The 19,141-nt window shown below is 39.2% G+C and overlaps 1 protein-coding gene across 1 annotated transcript; it reads left to right on the top strand.

Moving 5' to 3' along the window:
• Positions 1–3,016: 3,016 nt before the first annotated feature.
• Positions 3,017–12,088, top strand: LOC127445556 (guanine nucleotide-binding protein subunit alpha-12-like). Its single transcript, XM_051705709.1, has 6 exons — positions 3,017–3,181; positions 5,057–5,138; positions 6,751–6,968; positions 9,979–10,191; positions 11,362–11,412; positions 11,522–12,088. The coding sequence occupies exons 1-6, from the start codon at positions 3,017–3,019 to the stop codon at positions 12,086–12,088; spliced, it is 1,296 nt and encodes a 431-aa protein (XP_051561669.1).
• Positions 12,089–19,141: the final 7,053 nt, after the last annotated feature.

Raw genomic sequence — 19,141 nt, 5'->3', positions numbered from 1 at the left:
TTAAGCCACTCCTGGACCACAGACAACGTCAGGGGCGTCTTACCTGGGCTAAGGAGAAGAAGAACTGGACTGTTGCCCAGTGGTCCAAAGTCCTCTTTTCAGATGAGAGCAAGTTTTGTATTTCATTTGGAAACCAAGGTCCTGGAGTCTGGAGGAAGGGTGGAGAAGCTCATAACCCAAGTTGCTTGAAGTCCAGTGTTAAGTTTCCACAGTCTGTGATGATTTGGGGTGCAATGTCATCTGCTGGTTTTGGTCCATTGTGTTTTTTGAAAACCAAAGTCACTGCACCCATTTACCAAGAAATTTTGGAGCACTTCAGGCTTCCTTCTACTGACCAGCTTTTTAAAGATGCTGATTTCATTTTCCAGCAGGATTTGGCACCTGCCCACACTGCCAAAAGCACCAAAAGTTGGTTAAATGACCATGGTGTTGGTGTGCTTGACTGGCCAGCAAACTCACCAGACCTGAACCCCATAGAGAATCTATGGGGTATTGTCAAGAGGAAAATGAGAAACAAGAGACCAAAAAATGCAGATGAGCTGAAGGCCACTGTCAAAGAAACCTGGGCTTCCATACCACCTCAGCAGTGCCACAAACTGATCACCTCCATGCCACGCCGAATTGAGGCAGTAATTAAAGCAAAAGGAGCCCCTACCAAGTATTGAGTACATATACAGTAAATGAACATACTTTCCAGAAGGCCAACAATTCACTAAAAATGTTTTTTTTTATTGGTCTTATGATGTATTCTAATTTTTTGAGATAGTGAATTGGTGGGTTTTTGTTAAATGTGAGCCAAAATCATCACAATTAAAAGAACCAAAGACTTAAACTACTTCAGTCTGTGTGCATTGAATTTATTTAATACACGAGTTTCACAATTTGAGATGAATTACTGAAATAAATGAACTTTTCAACGACATTCTAATTTATTGAGATGCACCTGTATGCTGCGCAGCTGAAGCCTGTTTTTTTGTTTTGTTTTTTTTTATAGGAATTCTGAACAAAAAACATTCTGGGCTAGTCTAGAATCATTCAGGGCTCGAGCCCCGAATGTTTTGCCGTAGCGACGCCTCTGCTTCAGGAATATGGGTAGTGTAGTTCTTCACCAGGAACCCAGCAATTAAACAAGCTTATGCACAATTATTGGCTTATTTTCAATAAACAATTAAAGTTATTATTTCAACAAAATAGTTTTAGATATACATACAATATTGATAATATTATCAACAGACACAACTTTACTGGATTTATAAACTCACAAACGTTAGCTAGCTAACATAACAGCTACTGTAGCTGACAAACAGGTCCATGAATTACTAGTCACATACTTCTGTATTTCTATTTCTTTTTCTCTTCCTCCTCTTTCTTTTTATGAAACTGTAAAATCTGGTGGCGCCCTAGGTGACCGCCTAGTTCTCCTGAAACAGCTCTGACAACAGTGTATTTAGTTTCTTTCTGACTGATGAAGACAAACATCAGAGAATTAAGAGGAAATAAAAGAAGTGGAACAGAAAGAAAAAATAAAGATTTGGCCATTGGCAACAACTTTCAATCACAAAGAATGAAAGAAAAACTAAATAATTATTAGCACTAGGACGCTGACTTTTAGAGTAGCCTACATGTCTGGTATATTATTCCCTTAGGTTCAGGCATACAGTATGTACAGTACTTACATGAAAACGTGTTGGATATGCACGCATGTACATGGATATAACCTGGTTTATTATAACATGGACATTGGCATTAAGGAAACCATATACAGGTAGGATTATTTTAAAAGTGGTAGAGTAGACCTACCATATGCCGTATCCTACAACTGACATTATAAAATCTTATTGAATCTCCTTCAACATTATTGTTTTAAAACAAGAAATGGTTAAGCTTGGATTTGGTGTAGAGTTGAAATAGTAATGGAAAACAGCTCTTGATGATGTTCTCTCAGCTGTGTAAATGTAATTCTATTGATCAGAGTAAATATTTGTAATTTTGGTAGACAAGTCATTTGGTAGACTATGCTCACAATTAAAAGATTTGAGATAAAAATCATGTTTATGAGAAACTAAATCATAATAATGCAATGAAAAGTCACAAATATGATACGTACAGGCTCCAAAATTAACAGCCGCCAAGCACCAAATGCAGGTAATTTTTCTGTTTGGCTGGTAGATTTTGCAGTGTCACAGGCCACACTGGTGGGTGGTTCCTGTCAGTTTGTAAAATAAATTTAAACACATTCAAGTTTTTTCCTCAGTGGGTCTCTGTAGGCCTACAGTACAGTCAGTAACACTTATTAGCTCGTAGTCACACTGCTCATCAATAGTCTCAAATGCTGTGTGTCTACTGAGGTGTGGTGAGCGAAGGTGGATTCAGTGCTTTTAATCCAGACTTCAAATGATTGTACACTGTCATGTCTAGATGTATTTTTGTTCATGTTTTGTGTTCATGTCTTTTATTTTAAAGTTTAGTTCCTGTTCCTGTTCAGGTCATGTGGTTTCATGTCATGTTATTTCCTGTTTCCATGCCATGTTTGTTCCTGTTTCCTTGGTCATGTGATTTCATGTTTCCCCTCCATGTTCATGTGTCTTGTTTTCATTGGTTTATCGTCTTGTTACCTTGTTATCAGTTCTGTCTTGTCATTGGTTATCACTGTCATGTTTCTCCCTTGTCGATGTATTTAAGCCTCATGTTTGCCATTGTCCATTGTCAGGTATTGTGTGTTGTAATGTTGTTTGTTAGTCAAGTCAAGTTATGTCAAGTCTAGTTTAGTCCATGTTTATGTTTACTGTTCACGGTTTCTGGATTTCACATTTATGTAAATATACTGCACTTGGGATCATCGCACTTCATCATCGTCTCTTCGTTTACCTTGTTGCCAGCCGACCAAAATGAACCCAGCAATCCAGCTTCTTCGTTTTCACCAGACTTCTGCGCTCTGGCCTGCCAGGTGGACTTTAATGAAGTCGCCCTCAAGGACATTTTACGGGTGGGATTGAATGAGCCAGTCTCTTCCCTGATGCCTGGCGGTCGCAGTCCTCTCAATATGGCTCAGTATATCAACCTTGCCCTGCAGATAAGTGGTTCTACGTTCATTGTGGGGGAGGGGGATGCCAAGCCGGAGTTCCACATCACGGCCGCCAAACCAGAGTCCAATGTCATGGCCGCCGAACCAGAGTCCCACGTCATGGTCGCCGAGCCAGGGTTCCACGTCATGGCCGCTGAGCCAGGGTTCCACGTCATGGCCGCTGAGCCAGGGTTCCACGTCATGGCCGCCGAGCCAGGGTCCCACGTCATGGTCACTGAGCCAGGGTCCCACGTCATGGTCACCGAGCCAGGGTCCCACGTCATGGTCTCCAAGCCAGGGTCCCACGTCATGGTCACCAAGCCAGGGTCCCACATCATGGTCGCCGAGCCAGGGTCCCACGTCATGGAGTCTGCTCCATGCCATGTCACAGCCACGCCTGAGTCTGCTCCATGCCACGTCACAGCCACACCTGAGTCTGCTCCATGCCACGTCACAGCCACGCCTGAGTCTGCTCCATGCCACGTCACAGCCACACCTGAGTCTGCTCCATGCCATGTCACAGCCACGCCTGAGTCTGCTCCATGCCATGTCACAGCCATGCCTGAGTCTGCTCCATGCCATGTCACAGCCATGCCTGAGTCTGCTCCATGCCAAGTCACAGCAATGCCTCAGCCTGCTCCATGCCATGTCACAGCAATGCCTCAGCCTGCTCCATGCCATGTAACAGCAACGCCTGAACCTGTCACAATAACGCCTCAGTCTGCTTCACGCCATGTCACATGGTGGCCGATATAGTTAATTTTTGAGCTGGAATGAAAACAGACCTTTTCTATGTGGATTGCTCACCGATTTTGCACCGATATGACTATGCAAAGGTACTCAGAAGGCTGCTTTCTTAAACAATTATTTTTATCAAAGAATATTTGACATTATTATTATACGTTGTCAACAAATTCTCGAAATGAACACTGAGAAAATAAATAATAAATAAAAATACAATAAATAGCTTAAAAAACATCAGTACTGTTTAGTATCAGTCAAATGCTGACCATTTAAATAAAGAATAAATAAAAATACAATAAATAGCTAAATAAAAATCAGTACTGTATGTTTAGTATCAGTCAAATGCTGACCATTTAAATAAAGAATAAATAAGAATAAAATAAATAGCTATTTAAACATCAGTAGTATTGTTTAGTATCAGTCAAATTCTGACTATTTTAATACTGCTAGTCAATTATTGGCAGTTTGTAAAACAAGATGCATTTACACCTGCCGAATCAAGAGATAAACAGCGGCAGCGGTGTTACAATGTATTCTGCTACACATGTTCAGGGGAAACTTTCAGCTGTGGAAAACCAGACTTTTAATTATTCGGTTGAAGGGGATACCAAACTGTGAATCCTGAACAAAACAATTTGGTGAATACATGTTTACACATTAGCTTCCACTCAGCTGACAACAATGAAAGTAGCTACGTGGTTAGCTAGTTAGCTATAAGCTCGTTATCACGGAGAGTAAAATATGGACCAGCATTGCATCTCACCAACTAGGTAACAATGTAGCGTGAAATCAACACTCAACAGACACAATCCACCACTGCACCATTGTCTGCTGAGCTGCAAAAAAATGCTCTGATGTTTACCTTTCAATCTGCTACATTATTGACTGCACTTTCAAACTATAGCTGTCTAACATAACAAACAGATGTGATAAACATGAGTGACATGGTTGTCAGGGACAGGGTTAACGTTATATTAGTTATATTGAAAAGGGAAAATGATGGGGTCATTTTTTGTTAACTTTCCAGTATGTATTTCACAAACTAGTTAGCAACTTACTGAGAAGACTCCGCTTAACTCCACACCGCTTAACTCCGCCCTGTCTGCAGAGCCACCGTCATTTCAGAGTCAGCTCTGTAAACAGAAATAGTTTTCATATCTGTGCATATCGGTAAACATAAGATATATTGGTCGGGCACTAATCTCGATGCAAGATGAAAGTAATGTAATGGTGCGTTCATGCTATCAGAATGAAGGGAAGACCACTCTTGGATTTAAAGTGGATGTGCGATTAAGTTTAATTACCCACCACCACACATACAAATTCACTGGTAATGACTGCATTATAATAAAAACCTAATGATTTTCATGACGTTCGGTTTTGTTAACGGTTCTTGAACATGCATTTTTCCGGTGATGCGGACAGAAAACCAGACTAAAATACTCAGACAGTGTTTCCTGTATTACTATTAAGCGCCACTGCAACACTGCTTCTGAATCAACAGCGCAAGACGAGACATAAAGCACTACCAGTAGACCGATTTCATAAGAAATGACTCTTTTGAGCAGGTTCTTTTGAATCTAAAGCACGATACGTACTGTGACAAGCCACAGTAAAATCTTATTCACAAACAAATTACTCTTTTGAGCAGGTTCTTTTTAGTGAATCAACAACTGTTGTCCAATTCCCAAATGCACAACTATATGAACCGGTTCTTTTTAGTGAATCAAAATGACTTATGAATCCGTTGGAGCTGACTGAATTAATTGACTCACTCCAAGTAAACCAAGAATTGCTACTAAGTTGTGTGTGTAATTAGGCTTATGAGAGTTACCTACTGGTCGTTCATATGACAACTTTAAAATACAAATTTAGTTTTGCTGTAATAAGTGAATAATCTGAAAAATTGTTCTAAATGGACTATCTGGCAATTAAATATTTCATAAATAATAAAACAATACAAGTCTTTAAAAATGCAGTTCACTTTTAAACATTCATACAGTATTGTTTATTTTTCTCATATGTCAGTAAAATCCACTTGACTAATTAATTAAAAAGTTAATTTCGGACCCTGGATATGTAATATCTCAGACATTTATCTCATAATTATAACTTCTTTTATCATATAATTCTGACTTACTATGTCATAATTATAAATGAATATCTCATAATATCTCAAAAATAACTTTTTATCTAATAACTTTGACTTTTTATCTCATAATTATGACTGTTTATCTCATATATTTGACTTAGTATTTTATAATTATGACTAAGCAAAGCATGTTTTTTTTTTTTTTCAGTATGGTGAACATGGGCTTCCATATTTAATCAAAGCAGCAGGGATTGATTTCATTTGTATGGTAGAGGTTGACATTCTCCTCCTGCTATTTTGGTGAAGAACTGAAGCCATTATCTGACAATAATACCCCATCCCTATCAAATAAAGGGCCACTCACACCGAACGAGTTTTGGCATCCGTCCACGCTGTTTTCCAGTTGTTTTCTGAATTATGTAACTTTTTCTGTGTTGAAACACTGTCTCCTATCAATGCTTAATATGCAGAGACATCTAAAAGTAAGCCATTCATAGATTAATTTTCTAGAATACAGTAAGTACTGTCTTACTGTGGTGCTTTGAAAATTGAAAGTTTATCTTTGCAATTCCTTTTGTTGGTGCTAGTGGCGAAGAAATGACATACTGTACTTCAGCTGAAAATGCGATAGACGAACATCTCTGATTTGTTTTATTATTTAAAATCACTTGCACATCACTTAAAGTGAAAGAATGTTTAACTATTACTTCTTTTCCTTAATTTTCCCCCCAGTTGATTACCAAAAGGACAAAGTCTTTGGGGAAAATCTAAATTTCACAAAAACCCTTGGATAGTGAAATCGTACTTTTGCACAACACTATGCAATGTTTAAACTGTTGCGTTCTACCAGCCGAGGAGCATAATGCACATCAGAGAAGCCACGAGATTGATGCGATGCTGAAGCATGACATGCGAAGCAACAAGCGACTGATGAGGATCTTGCTAACGGGCACCTGCGAGAGTGGCAAATCTGCTTTCCTCCGACTAGTGCGGCTTATTAACAAAGAAGAATTCAGCCACAATGAGCTGCTTGAATTCAGAGAAGCAGTTTACGAAAACTTAATACAGGTGAGTTAAAAAGGAAGAAATCAAATGAAACATTTTAATCATAAAAAAATCATAAAATGCAAGTGAATGGTAGCTAATATAGACAATATAGCACATATAGCCATCATAAAAGTAATCCATATGACCAAATGACTACCTCATTTGGCACCCTAGGCAAGACCCTCCAGTTAACCACAAAACTTCCTCTAGGGCATGCTCACCTGGGAGATTTTATTTATTTATTTATTTATTCATTTGCAAAAACAGCACCAAAGCATTCATTTCTGGTGATTTTAGGAGCATCATTTGAGCATTTTCTTTGTAGCCTACATATATTGTGTAGTTTTAATGAAACTATGGACTAAAAACATACTGACACCTTTTCACATTACTCAGCACAAGATGAGGTTTATCAGATTTACATTTCTCAAAAGCCTGCTGTGGCAGTATCATGGTACAGTGATGGTACAATATGGTAAAACCTTGGTATTTTTACAATATATCATGGTATTTATATGGTAGGCTAAGAACATGTCCAATAAACATGGTATTGTCTTGGTAATTTTTGGTACTTTTACGTGCTTTTATGTAATGTTAGTATTTTGATATACCTTTATTTAGAAAATGTGTTTTACCTGCAGTAGACAATCGTTAACAGGCTGCACACACGCTCGCACATGACGATTGAATGCAGCTGCAGGTTTTGTTTCAATTAATTGTAAGTTAATATCCACTTTTTTGTCTTCTGTCTTCTAAAGCATCCCATTACTGTTTTACTGCATGACAAAGCACTTCAAACGATTCAGCCCACACGTTAGACAAATTAATTGAAGAACCAACTCAAAATTATTGAAAATTATGAGTCCCGTGCTATGGCTGTGTTTACAATGGCATACTATCCATACTTCTCTCGTTGTTTTTGCCAAACACAGATATAACAGAAACAGTACGTATAGTGTTAGTAAGCCATTTAATACACATTCTATTTGTTCTGTGGTGGGCACCACAACATGTAATCTGAACACACAGGACGCATTTTGTTCGACACAGATTGGACACATGATAAAATTGGCTCAGTAGATCGGCACCCCTGAAGCGATGCCACCCTAGACGGTCACCTATGTTGCCTAATGTTTTAACCGGTCCTGCATACGACTCCCACGTGTGTATGTCAGGAATAGATCAGTATTTAACATTTATTTTTACTAAAAATTGACGAGGGTCGAACACACGATGCCTCTTGTGTGACGTAAGCACATTGGCAAGTTCACGAAAGCACTGACGCGTGAAATACGACAAAATACGGAAGCGCAGTGTTGTTTAAAACATAGGAGCATAGATTTTCATACATAGATGCCTCATTCGGCTGGTTTGGATACATCAACTGCGGCACCATTTTGGAACGTTCAACAAGGAGAGCTGTTTGAATCGTTTTAAATGCAAGTGAATGGAGGAGATGTTTCAGACCAAGCTCCTTGCTCAGACCGCTGCATAGTATCGCGATCCATAAGAACAGTATCGTGGTCCATATGAACAGCTGCTAATAAGGTATCTATGTATGAATATTTATGCAGAGGAATCTTTCGTGCTTACGTGACAGGAGAGGCAGTTTGAACTCCACCCTCGTCTACGAATTGGCCGGAAGCAAACATTTTAAGTAAAAAAAAGTTTTAAATATTGATCTATTTCTTACACATATCTAGCATTTAACTTAAGAAGACATTAATTAATCCACTGGAGTTGTATGGATTACTTTTATGATGGCTATATGTGCTTTTTGGAGCTTCACAAATTTGGTACCCATTCACTTGCATTTTATGGACCAAAAGAGCTGAAAAATTCTTCCAAAAATCTTTGTTTGTGTTCTGCTGAAGAAAGACAGTCACACATGATGAAAGAATTTTTTATTTTTCTATTCCTTCAAGAACACAGTTCAATTATTGGTCCGTGCCTGAATATATTCCAGTATGGTTTAATTGTGTTCCCTTGTTTACCCAAAATCTGTTTTAAAAATGTTATGATATTGGAGTTCTCTTTCTAACATCTGTTCAGTATCACACTATAGGAAAACACCTGTGAAGATTTGTGGAAGCAGCCCTCAGCAGCTCTTGGAATTTTATGCTTAATAGTTGTACAGTACTGTCAAGGGGTTTTACTTTTGTTGAGTCTAAATGGTAATAACAGCACATTAAGGCAGGTATTTTCACCAGTTATATCACTCAGCCCGCCATAGTCGGTGACACTCAAGGAGTATTTTTATTTTGGGAGGAGGGGGTTGGAATCAAAGAGGAATAGTGAATCATGGTTACCGCTAACCCAGACGACGGTTTGCTGTTTAAGGGTATTCCAGTCCAGGACATTTGTGCTGCGGTGAGCTGGTCATTGCCTCACACATTTGTGAGATTTTACAGACTAGACAAACCAAGCCTCCGCTGGCCCATAAGGTCCTTAGCGTAAATAGGTCCGATACTGATGTATAAGGAAGCTTAGCTTTAATCAGGTTTATTAGATTGCGTTCCATAACTATTCTCTGGTGGCAATATGATTTGGAGCTATTATCATATAATACTTCTAAACCGGTGGTCTGCTTTGGACAGCATATCTGCAAAACTGAAGTTGTCCACATCCCATAGAGAGATACCAAACGGAAGTTAGAAAGAGAAGGTTATATATGTTACCCTGTTAGGTTATGTATGTAACCCCGGTTCTCTGATAATAGGAGTGAGGTATCTCACAAAACTGATGCCGGATTGTGCTTCCTGGTCACTGCTGTGACTTTTCTGTCATTGGACAGACATGGTGTTAATAACTGCTTCCATGATCGGTCACTCCTATCCTAATTTACGGCAGTTTTAAAGGGTTTAAAACCACTAGGAATCAAGCATATCTGCACTTAAATTTTTTATCTAATCCTTTTTATTTATTGAGATACTATGAATCCTTGAGAATCCTGATGTTGTTCTGAACTAAACTGAATATGTATTTCTTTTCTACATTTATTTTTTTTCTCTCTCTCTTTCTTTATTTACAGGGTATGCAAGTGTTGATTCAAGAAAGAACTATGTTTGGCATTCCTTGGCAGAACTCTGCCAATGAGGTGAATGAGATTTTGGTGAGGTCTGTTGAGCTCTGTAGCATGCATATAGAGCCATGTACATTTCAGCACTATGTTAGTGCTATTGTCTCTCTCTGGAAAGATTCTGGGATTCAAGAAACTTATAAAAGGAGAAGTGAATTTCAGTTGGTAAGTGTTTTTTTATTTTGTATTTATTTATTTGTTTTTTGTTTTTCTGGTGTGAACCTCTTTCAGATCCAGCTTTTCAACCGTATTAAGATCTGGAGCAGATATATTCATGTGTTATACGATTTGCAGAAGATTTATGAGTGCACATGAATAATGAGGCAGAATTAATTATTTTTATTTGTGCACAATAAGACCAGGAACGTTAAGAAAAGTTAATAGGATCAATTTTGATATAATGTTTACTTTAACATACTGCAAAGATCAATGTTTTGTCCCTACAGACAAAATATAATCCATATGTATCTATATGTATGTATGTATATATAGATATAGATAGATATATAGACCCATCAGTGCATGTTATTCCAAAGGACAAAATGTTTTGGCTTTGTAATCTTTCATCAAAACGTAATAACTTGCTCCACCTATGAAATCACTTTCCCCTTTTTTGTCCCTGTTTTAAAAATTAAGCCTGCTGAGAAGACCTAAGTTAGCAATACACAAGTTAAAAATGCTATATATATATATATATATATATATATATATATATATATATATATATATATATATATATATATATATTACTATTCATCTTGCAAATTATGCAGTTGCGACACATTTTTATCTGTCAGCAGGTTTTGGGTTCATATATATATATCATTTGGCTATTTTGGGTTTATTTGGCTTCATTTTCATATTATTTGGTCTAATTTGATTCACAGATATATCATATTTATCATGTAAACTATTTAATTAAACATTAAATAATGATGTATTTACTAATATTCAGTGTCATTATAATTAATGTTCTTAATGACATTTTTTTTTTTTAAAGTGTTAGTGAGAAAATCTACCTTTTTACATTGGGGGTTCCTGGGTCTGCAAAGGTTAAAAACCCATGATGTTGCTTTCTCGAATGATTCTGCATTAATGCACAAAGAAATCATAATCAAGAATTTATATTATTTTTAATTATCCAATTATGTCTTATCATAGGCAGGACAAAACAATGTAGATGCAAATTAATAATAGTAACGTGATAATGTGATAACAATGAATTTCAGTGTTTTTGTGCACTGAACTGGTTTTGGAGTATTCTTTTGCTTTTAAAATTAGATCAAACAATAATGGTCATCATGCCATTTTCTGTAATTATTTATTTATTTACAGTGTGAATCAGTGCAATATTTCATTGACAACATTCATCGATTTGGCCAACTGGTGAGTTTTTCCACTGACTTCAGCATGTTTAGGTGATGTCCATGGTGTGCTTGGGATTAAGTCTGTTCTTTTTTTCATTCACTAACACACAATCTCTCTCCACTTACAGAATTACTTACCGAGCAGTCTGGACATACTTTATGCACACAAATCCACAAAAGCAATTGCAGAGCATTATTTTGTGTTACGCAATATCTCCTTCGTGATATCCGATGTGGGTGACCTGTGCTTTCGGAAGCCAAGATTGTTCCATTACTTTGATGACATCACTTTTATCCTCTTTATCGCGTCCTCCAGCGAGTTTGATCAAATACGAATTGAGGATGACCATACCAACTGCCTGGTTGAGTCCTTGATAATGTTTAAGACCATTGTCAACAACTTGCTCTTCTTCAATACCTCTATCATCCTCTTCCTCAACAAAACAGACCTGCTGGAAGAGAAAGTGCGAAAGGGAGATATCCGGAAGAACTTTCCTGAATTCCAAGGTGACCCCCACAGGCTGGAGAATGTGCAGGCTTTCTTAGTCCAGTGCTTCAGACAGAGAATGATCCACGGCCAGCTGCTTTTCCATCACTTTACCACTACAGTGAACAAACAGAACATTTGGTTTGTTTTCCATGATGTTAAAGACACAATAATGCAGTGGAACCTCAAAAGGACCATCATTATTTAGTGAAAAGCATATGCAAAGCAGGCAGTTGACCACACTGGGTGCCGTTGTCAGCTCCACAGTAATAACCAGAAAATGCAAAAGATCCCTACAACCAGGTTGTGTCTAAAAGGAATGCCTTGCTCTGCAAAAGTCTTGCGAGAGTCACATTTGCTGCTAAAGTTAGGGTTGGGTTTAGGAGTAGGGTTATGGTTAGGGTTAGAGGTAGCGGTTAAGGCTTGCAACTCTCACAAGACTTTTTGCAGATCGGGGGTTCCCTTCTTGACAAGACCCTGCAACCACTGTGGTCTTGCACCTTGTGTTTACAGCAACTCTCATACAGTTTCTCTGAGTTCAGTTTGGATGTGCTACACAAAACAAAATATGTAAATATGCAGACCACAATCAGGCCCCTGTCTTCTCAGTGGATGGTTTCAAAAGAAATTGATTGGATATAAAGGTGCTATAAGTAATTTTTTCACATTAAAAAAGTTTTATACCTAAAGAAATTAATCATATTTTTGACAAATATGTTTAAACTGATAAGATGAAACATCCAGTCAGATCAGTGGAAAAATGATTTTATTAGAGCGTCACCCCCTCATTTCCCTCAGAAATATGCCACATAACGGAATTAAAATAGTTTGCGAATGCTATTTCATGTTGCCTTTAAATATTTGAATATGATCCAAGTTTTCCTTTCATGCCATAAAGTGTTAAACAACTAGTCAAAATAAAGAAAACCTTTTGAGTAAGATGGCAGTATAGTCATTATGTTAAAAACTGCTTATGGGGGGACTGGGTAGCTCAGCGAGTAAAGACGCTGACTAGCACCCCTGGAGTCACAAGATCGAATCCAGGGCATGCTGAATGACTCCAGCCAGGTCTCCTAAGCAACCAAATTGGCCCAGTTGCTAGGGTGGGTAGAGTCACATGGGGTAACCTCCTCGTGGTCTCAATAATGTGGTTTGCTCTCAGTGGGGCATGTGGTAAGTTGTGCATGGATGCCATGGAGAATAGCGTGAAGCCTCCACACGCGCTATGTCTCTGCAGTAACGCAGTCAACAAGCCACGTGATAAGATGTGCGGATTGATGGTCTCAGACATGGAGGCAACTGAGATTCGTCCTCCACCACCCAGAGTGAGGCAAGTCACTACACCACCACAAGGACCTAGAGCACATTGGGAATTGGGAATTCCAAATTGGGGAGAAAAAAAAACTGCTTATTGATTAGCTTTTGTGCCTAAGCACTGTTCTGGTCTTATATTGGTTATTAAATGTGATCAAAATAATAAAAACAGATCATACTAAAATGGAGAAAACCCATACAGTAAAATATTGTTGCTTTTCTGTAGCTCGCTCTCTCTTTCTCTCTCTCTCTCTCTCTCTGACTAAAGCAATATGTTTTGTTTTAGGACTAAACTGCACAAGTGTAGTTCACTCAAAAATGAAAATTCTCTCATCATTTACTCACCATCATGCCATCCCAGATGTGTATGACTTTCTTTCTTCTGCTGAACACAAACGAAGCTTTTTAGAAGAACATCTCATCTCTGTAGTTCCATACAATGCAATAGAATGGGTGCCAAAATTTTTAAGCTCCAAAATCCAAAAAAGGGCAAAATAAAAGTACTCCAGATGACTCTGGTGATTAAATCCATATCTTCTGAAGCGATCTGATAGGTGTGGGTGAGAAAGAGATAAATAGTTAAGTACTGTTTTACTATAAATTCTCCTCCCTGCTCAGTCAGTCTCCACTTTCACATTCTCCTTCTTCTGTTTTTGGTGATTCACGTTGTTCGTGCATATTGCCAAATTATCGTGCAAATTAAATTTCAAGTAAATATGTTCAAATTCAAGTCCCAAAATTCAAGTTCAAGTGCCAGTGGCACATATTTCATTCCATTAACAGTTGATAGCAAGTTAAATGAATAATAAAACATGTGGTTGAAGGTGCAGACATCTGAAAGTAACTATATCGCCCCCTTGAGTAGGCTGCTGAGGTTTGTTACTGCCACAGCAACACAGTATGTGTTAGCTGTGTTAATGGGATGATCGCGTCAGCATTTGCGTACTTGTTTTTGACCTTAGGGGTAGTCACACAAGAGGTGAACTCCAAAAACACATGAAGTGCACTGCGGGAAGAGATCAATATTGGTAGGTTCGTTCTGGATAAAAGTGAGCAATGGGATCAAATAACATGCATTGTGGATCAGACTTAATTTTAATATTTAGGTATGGGCCTGGCTATCCCACCATTACCACAAGTCCCAATCAGCAGAATCGAGGGCATTGAATTCATGTGCCTTATCTACCTTTTTCCTGGGCGTCTTACTGGGGAAACGGATGTGGGTGCTTAAGTCGAAAATCGTTCTATTGCATCTAGCTCCGGCTGCAGCCATTTTAGACCTGTTTACAGCTGGTATGAAGTTGTTATTCAGATGATCCGATTACAAGTGGTCAGCACAAAATACAGGTATAAATGTGGTGCAAAACCTATTGTGATCGAATCACAAAAGCACATACAGAGGTAGTTAATAACGCATGTGACCAGTGACCACATCGCATTTGAGGTGTAAATGTCGTCCTGATGCATCCCAGGCAGAGGTGACGTGCCACCCCTCACCTGTCAATCAACCTCTGCACTAAAGCAAGAGTTAATTCATGACACCAGTTACGTACAGCTTTTAAAGGAAATAACTGTCTGATAGGAAAATTGTAAAAGGTGAATACACACACAAAGCACGAATACCCCACGGATATCCAGTGTGTCTGATATAAACATGCAGGGTCTTAATGAGTATTATGTTATGATTTGTTCACGTCATTTAGGCTGAAACATTATGATGGCCTTACGGAGGACAACATGTGCGGTTCATGGCTGTACATACAACCTGAGGCCACTTCTTTAAATCGTCCTCCCAACCCTCTAATTATGAAGGAATGGGTATCTATATATTGTCCTTAATAAGTTCCATCAGGTTGTGCTCCCACATCAAATCAAATCACTTTATTGTCACACAGCCATATACACAAGTGCAATGGTTTGTGAAATTCTTGGGTGCAGTTCCGATCAACATAGCAGTCGTGACAGTGATGAGACATATACCAATTTACAATAACATCAAATTAACACAACACAATTTAAACATCTGTTATACACATAATTACACTCAACAGTATACAAATAATAACATACACTGTACAGTATACAATACGCACTATATAGATACACATTATTCAATAAAAATAAAAAATAAAAATGTATAAAAAAGTATATATGTATAGAATGTACAGTATTGTACTGTATTGACATTCAGGCTGTCGGTTGATAGTCAGTTGTTAAGAGAGAACATAATATAATAAAAATAATATAATTTATGACAGTCCGGTGTGAGATATAAGAGTAAGGGTAATAAAGTGCAGTGCTGATGTATTTGATCGTGGGAGATCAAGAGTTCAAAAGTCTGATTGCTTGGGGGAAGAAGGTATCATGGAGTCGGCTGGTGCGGGTCCTGATGCTGCGATACCGCCTACCTGATGGTAGCAGTGAGAACAGCCCATGGCTCGGGTGGCTGGAGTCTCTGATGATCCTCCGAGCTTTTTTCACACACTGCCTTGTATATATTTCCTGGAGGGAGGGAAGCTCACCTCCGATGATGTGTCTGGCAGTTCGCACCACCCTTTGCAGTGCTTTGCGGTTGTGGGCGGTGCTATTGCCGTACCAGGCGGAGATACAGCCAGTCTGGATGCTCTCCACAGTGCAGGTGTAGAACCGTGTGAGGATGTGGCGGTTCATTCCAAACTTCCTCAGCCATCTCAGGAAGAAGAGGCGCTGATGAGCCTTCTTCACAACGACTTCAGTGTGGATGGACCATGTGAGTTCCTCAGTGATGTGGACACCCAGGAACTTGAAGCTGCTGACTCTCTCCACTGGTGCTCCATTGATGGTGATGGGACTGTGTTCTCTGTCTTTTCTTCTGAAGTCCACCACAAGCTCCTTTGTCTTACTGACGTTGAGGGAGAGGTTGTGCTCCTGACACCAGTGTGTCAGAGTGTGTACCTCCTCTCTGTAGGCTGTTTCATCATTGTCAGTGATCAGACCTACCACCGTCGTGTCATCAGCAAACCAAATGATGGCATTGGAGCTGTGTGTTGCCACACAGTCATGTGTGTACAGGGAATACAGTAGTGGGCTGAGAACACAGCCCTGCGGTGCTCCAGTGTTGAGGGTCAGTGATGAGGAGATGTTGCTGCCTATTCTAACCACCTGGCGTCTGCTTGACAGGAAGTCCAGGATCCAGCTGCACAGCGAGCTGTTTAAGCCCAGAGCCCGGAGTTTCTCATCTAGCTTGGAGGGCACTATGGTGTTGAATGCTGAGCTGTAGTCTACAAACAGCATTCTCACATAAGTGTTCTTTTTTTCCAAGTGGGAGAGAGCAGTGTGTATTGTAGATGCAATGGCATCATCAGTGGAGCGGTTGTTGTGGTAAGCAAACTGCAGCAGGTCAAGAGAGAGTGGCAATACAGAGCAGATGTAATCTCTGATTAGTCTCTCAAAGCATTTGCTGATGATGGGGGTCAGAGCAACAGGACGCCAGTCATTTAAACAAGTTATTTTTGATTGTTTTGAAACAGGCACAATGGTGGAAGTTTTAAAGCATGTGGGGACTACAGACAAAGAGAGGGAAAGGTTGAAAATGTCCGTAAAAACACCAGCCAGCTGGTTCGCGCACGCTCTGATGACGCAGCCCGGAATGCCGTCTGGGCCAGCGGCTTTGCGGATATTCACCCATCGGAAGGATCGTGTTACATCCGCTACAGAGACGGAGTGAACTAACCTCTGTAGCTTCAGCCGCGAGAGCTCTCTCCGCGAGGGCGGTGTTATTTCCCTCGAAACGAGCATAAAAAGTATTTAGCTCATCCGGTAGAGAGGCAGCGGTGTTCATGGCGGAGTTTTTATTCCCTTTAAAGTCCGTGATGATGTTAATTCCCTGCCACATGCTTCTAGAGTTGGTGGTGTTAAACTGTCCTTCAATCTTACTCCTGTACTGGCGTTTTGCGGTTCAGAGGGCATAACTGGCTTGTTTATGCCCCTCCACGTTCCCGGAATTAAAAGCGGAGGTCAGCACATTAAGTGCCGCGTGAACATCGCTATTGATCCAAGGTTTCTGATTCGGATAGATTTGCACAGTTCTGGTCGGAACGACGTCCTCTACGCACGTTCTGATGAAACACATTACGCTATTATTCATTCATACATCTAGATGTATGAATGAATAACCAGCTCTGCAACAAAATAATGAATGAACGTCGATGAAATAACAATTGTGTTTAACTCCTAACAGAAGTAACACACGTATTTCGTGTAAAGCATCACGGGGAGTAGGAAAAAGGTGGATAGAGGTTGAAACCTGCTACAGCAGCTCCCCCTGCTGGCTTGTAGAGGAATTGATTATCCGCTAAGCCCTGCATCAAAAGCGTTTCTGACCAATCCTGTCTTAGCAACTGTTGCCCCGCTGCCATTTCTCTGACAAGATGACTGTTTCCCAAATGACACACTATACACTATGCACTTACAAAATATACTATGCACTCAGACATGTAGTGTATGACATTTCAAAGTGTAGTATCATTCCAAATGGAACACTTAACATTGTTTTACTACTCAGAAGCTTTCGCCTTTTAACAGCTGACAGAAGTGACGTTTCAAGCGCACGTAATGTGTTGCCGCTAGCTTTAGCGCATTAGCCAACCTAAGTTCAACACTTGTATCTTAAACAGCGTACATATTCACACAGTTTGGGGTAATGGTAAAGCATTCAACTCACATTTGTAAGGTACTGTATGCACTTGTTAGCTGCTATATTCTTCATTATTTACAACTGTTTTGTCAGACCAGCAGCGCAGCCATGTAACTCCACCACTTCCGCTATGTACGGCAAGCCATATGAAGTGTCCAACATTCCACAATCCGTTTTGACAGTTGAAAAATTGCATCATCTGGGTACTTAAAGAACACTTCTTTTTGCTGCATTTTCAGTGTTAAAGGGTTAGTTCACCCAAAAATTAAAATTCTCTCATGATTAACTTATCTTTAAGCCATCCCAGATGTGTATGATTTTCCTTCTTCAGCAGAACCGAAGTGAAGATTTTTATAAGCAGATTTCAGCTCAGTTTGTCCATACAGTGCAAGTAAATGGGTGCAATTAGGCTGCTGGCTCTTTGACGGTCCAAAAGGCATATTTAGGCAGCATAAAAGTAATCCACACGACTCCAGTCGATCAATGAATATCTTCCATAGCAGACCGATAGGTTGGTGTAAGAAACAAATTGATAATTAAAACGTTTTTAACTTTAAATTGTTGCTTCCGTCCAGCACTGTATTTCTATTTGAAATGAACTAACTCTCACGTGATGTTCGATCCTCTGTTGTATACAAAAATGCACGCTTCCGACTTCTTGCGTGAACGCGCCATCACTGACGTGTCGATTGCTGGCAGGAAGCGTTTTTTTAAAGTTAATAACGTTTTAATTATCGATTTATTTTTTACACAAACCTATCGATTTGCTTCAGAAGACATTAATTGATCGACTGGAGTTATGTGGATTACTTTTATGCTGCCTAAATATGCCTTTTGGACCATCAAACAGCCAGCAGCCTGATGGCACCTGTTTACATGCATTACATGCATGGACAAAGTGAACTGAAATCTGCTTATAAAAATCTTCATTTTGGTTCTGCTGAAGAAGGAAAGTCATACACATCTGGGATGGCTTAAAGGTAAGTAAATCATGCGAGGATTTTCATTTTTGGGTGAACTAACCATTTAACATACTACAAAATGTCGTAGAATAGTGCAGAAGTGTGCGGTTTGGGATGAACCTTTTGTCATTTTTACCATGAGAACCCATGGGAGTAATGTGTGTTTAAGTAGTTTTAAGAGGGATTTTATTGAAATGATCCAAAAAATAAATAAATAAAAACATTGTTGCTAGGAGACTTGTGATAGACACCCAGTGATTTTCTTTCTTTTAAATTTTTTTTTTTTATAAATTTGTATTGAGAAGAGAAT

This window comes from Myxocyprinus asiaticus, chromosome 8, assembly GCF_019703515.2.
Source record: "Myxocyprinus asiaticus isolate MX2 ecotype Aquarium Trade chromosome 8, UBuf_Myxa_2, whole genome shotgun sequence".
Classification (NCBI taxonomy): domain Eukaryota; kingdom Metazoa; phylum Chordata; class Actinopteri; order Cypriniformes; family Catostomidae; genus Myxocyprinus; species Myxocyprinus asiaticus.
Note: the sequence above shows the minus strand (reverse complement) of the source record. Positions and strands in the feature narration are given on the sequence as shown.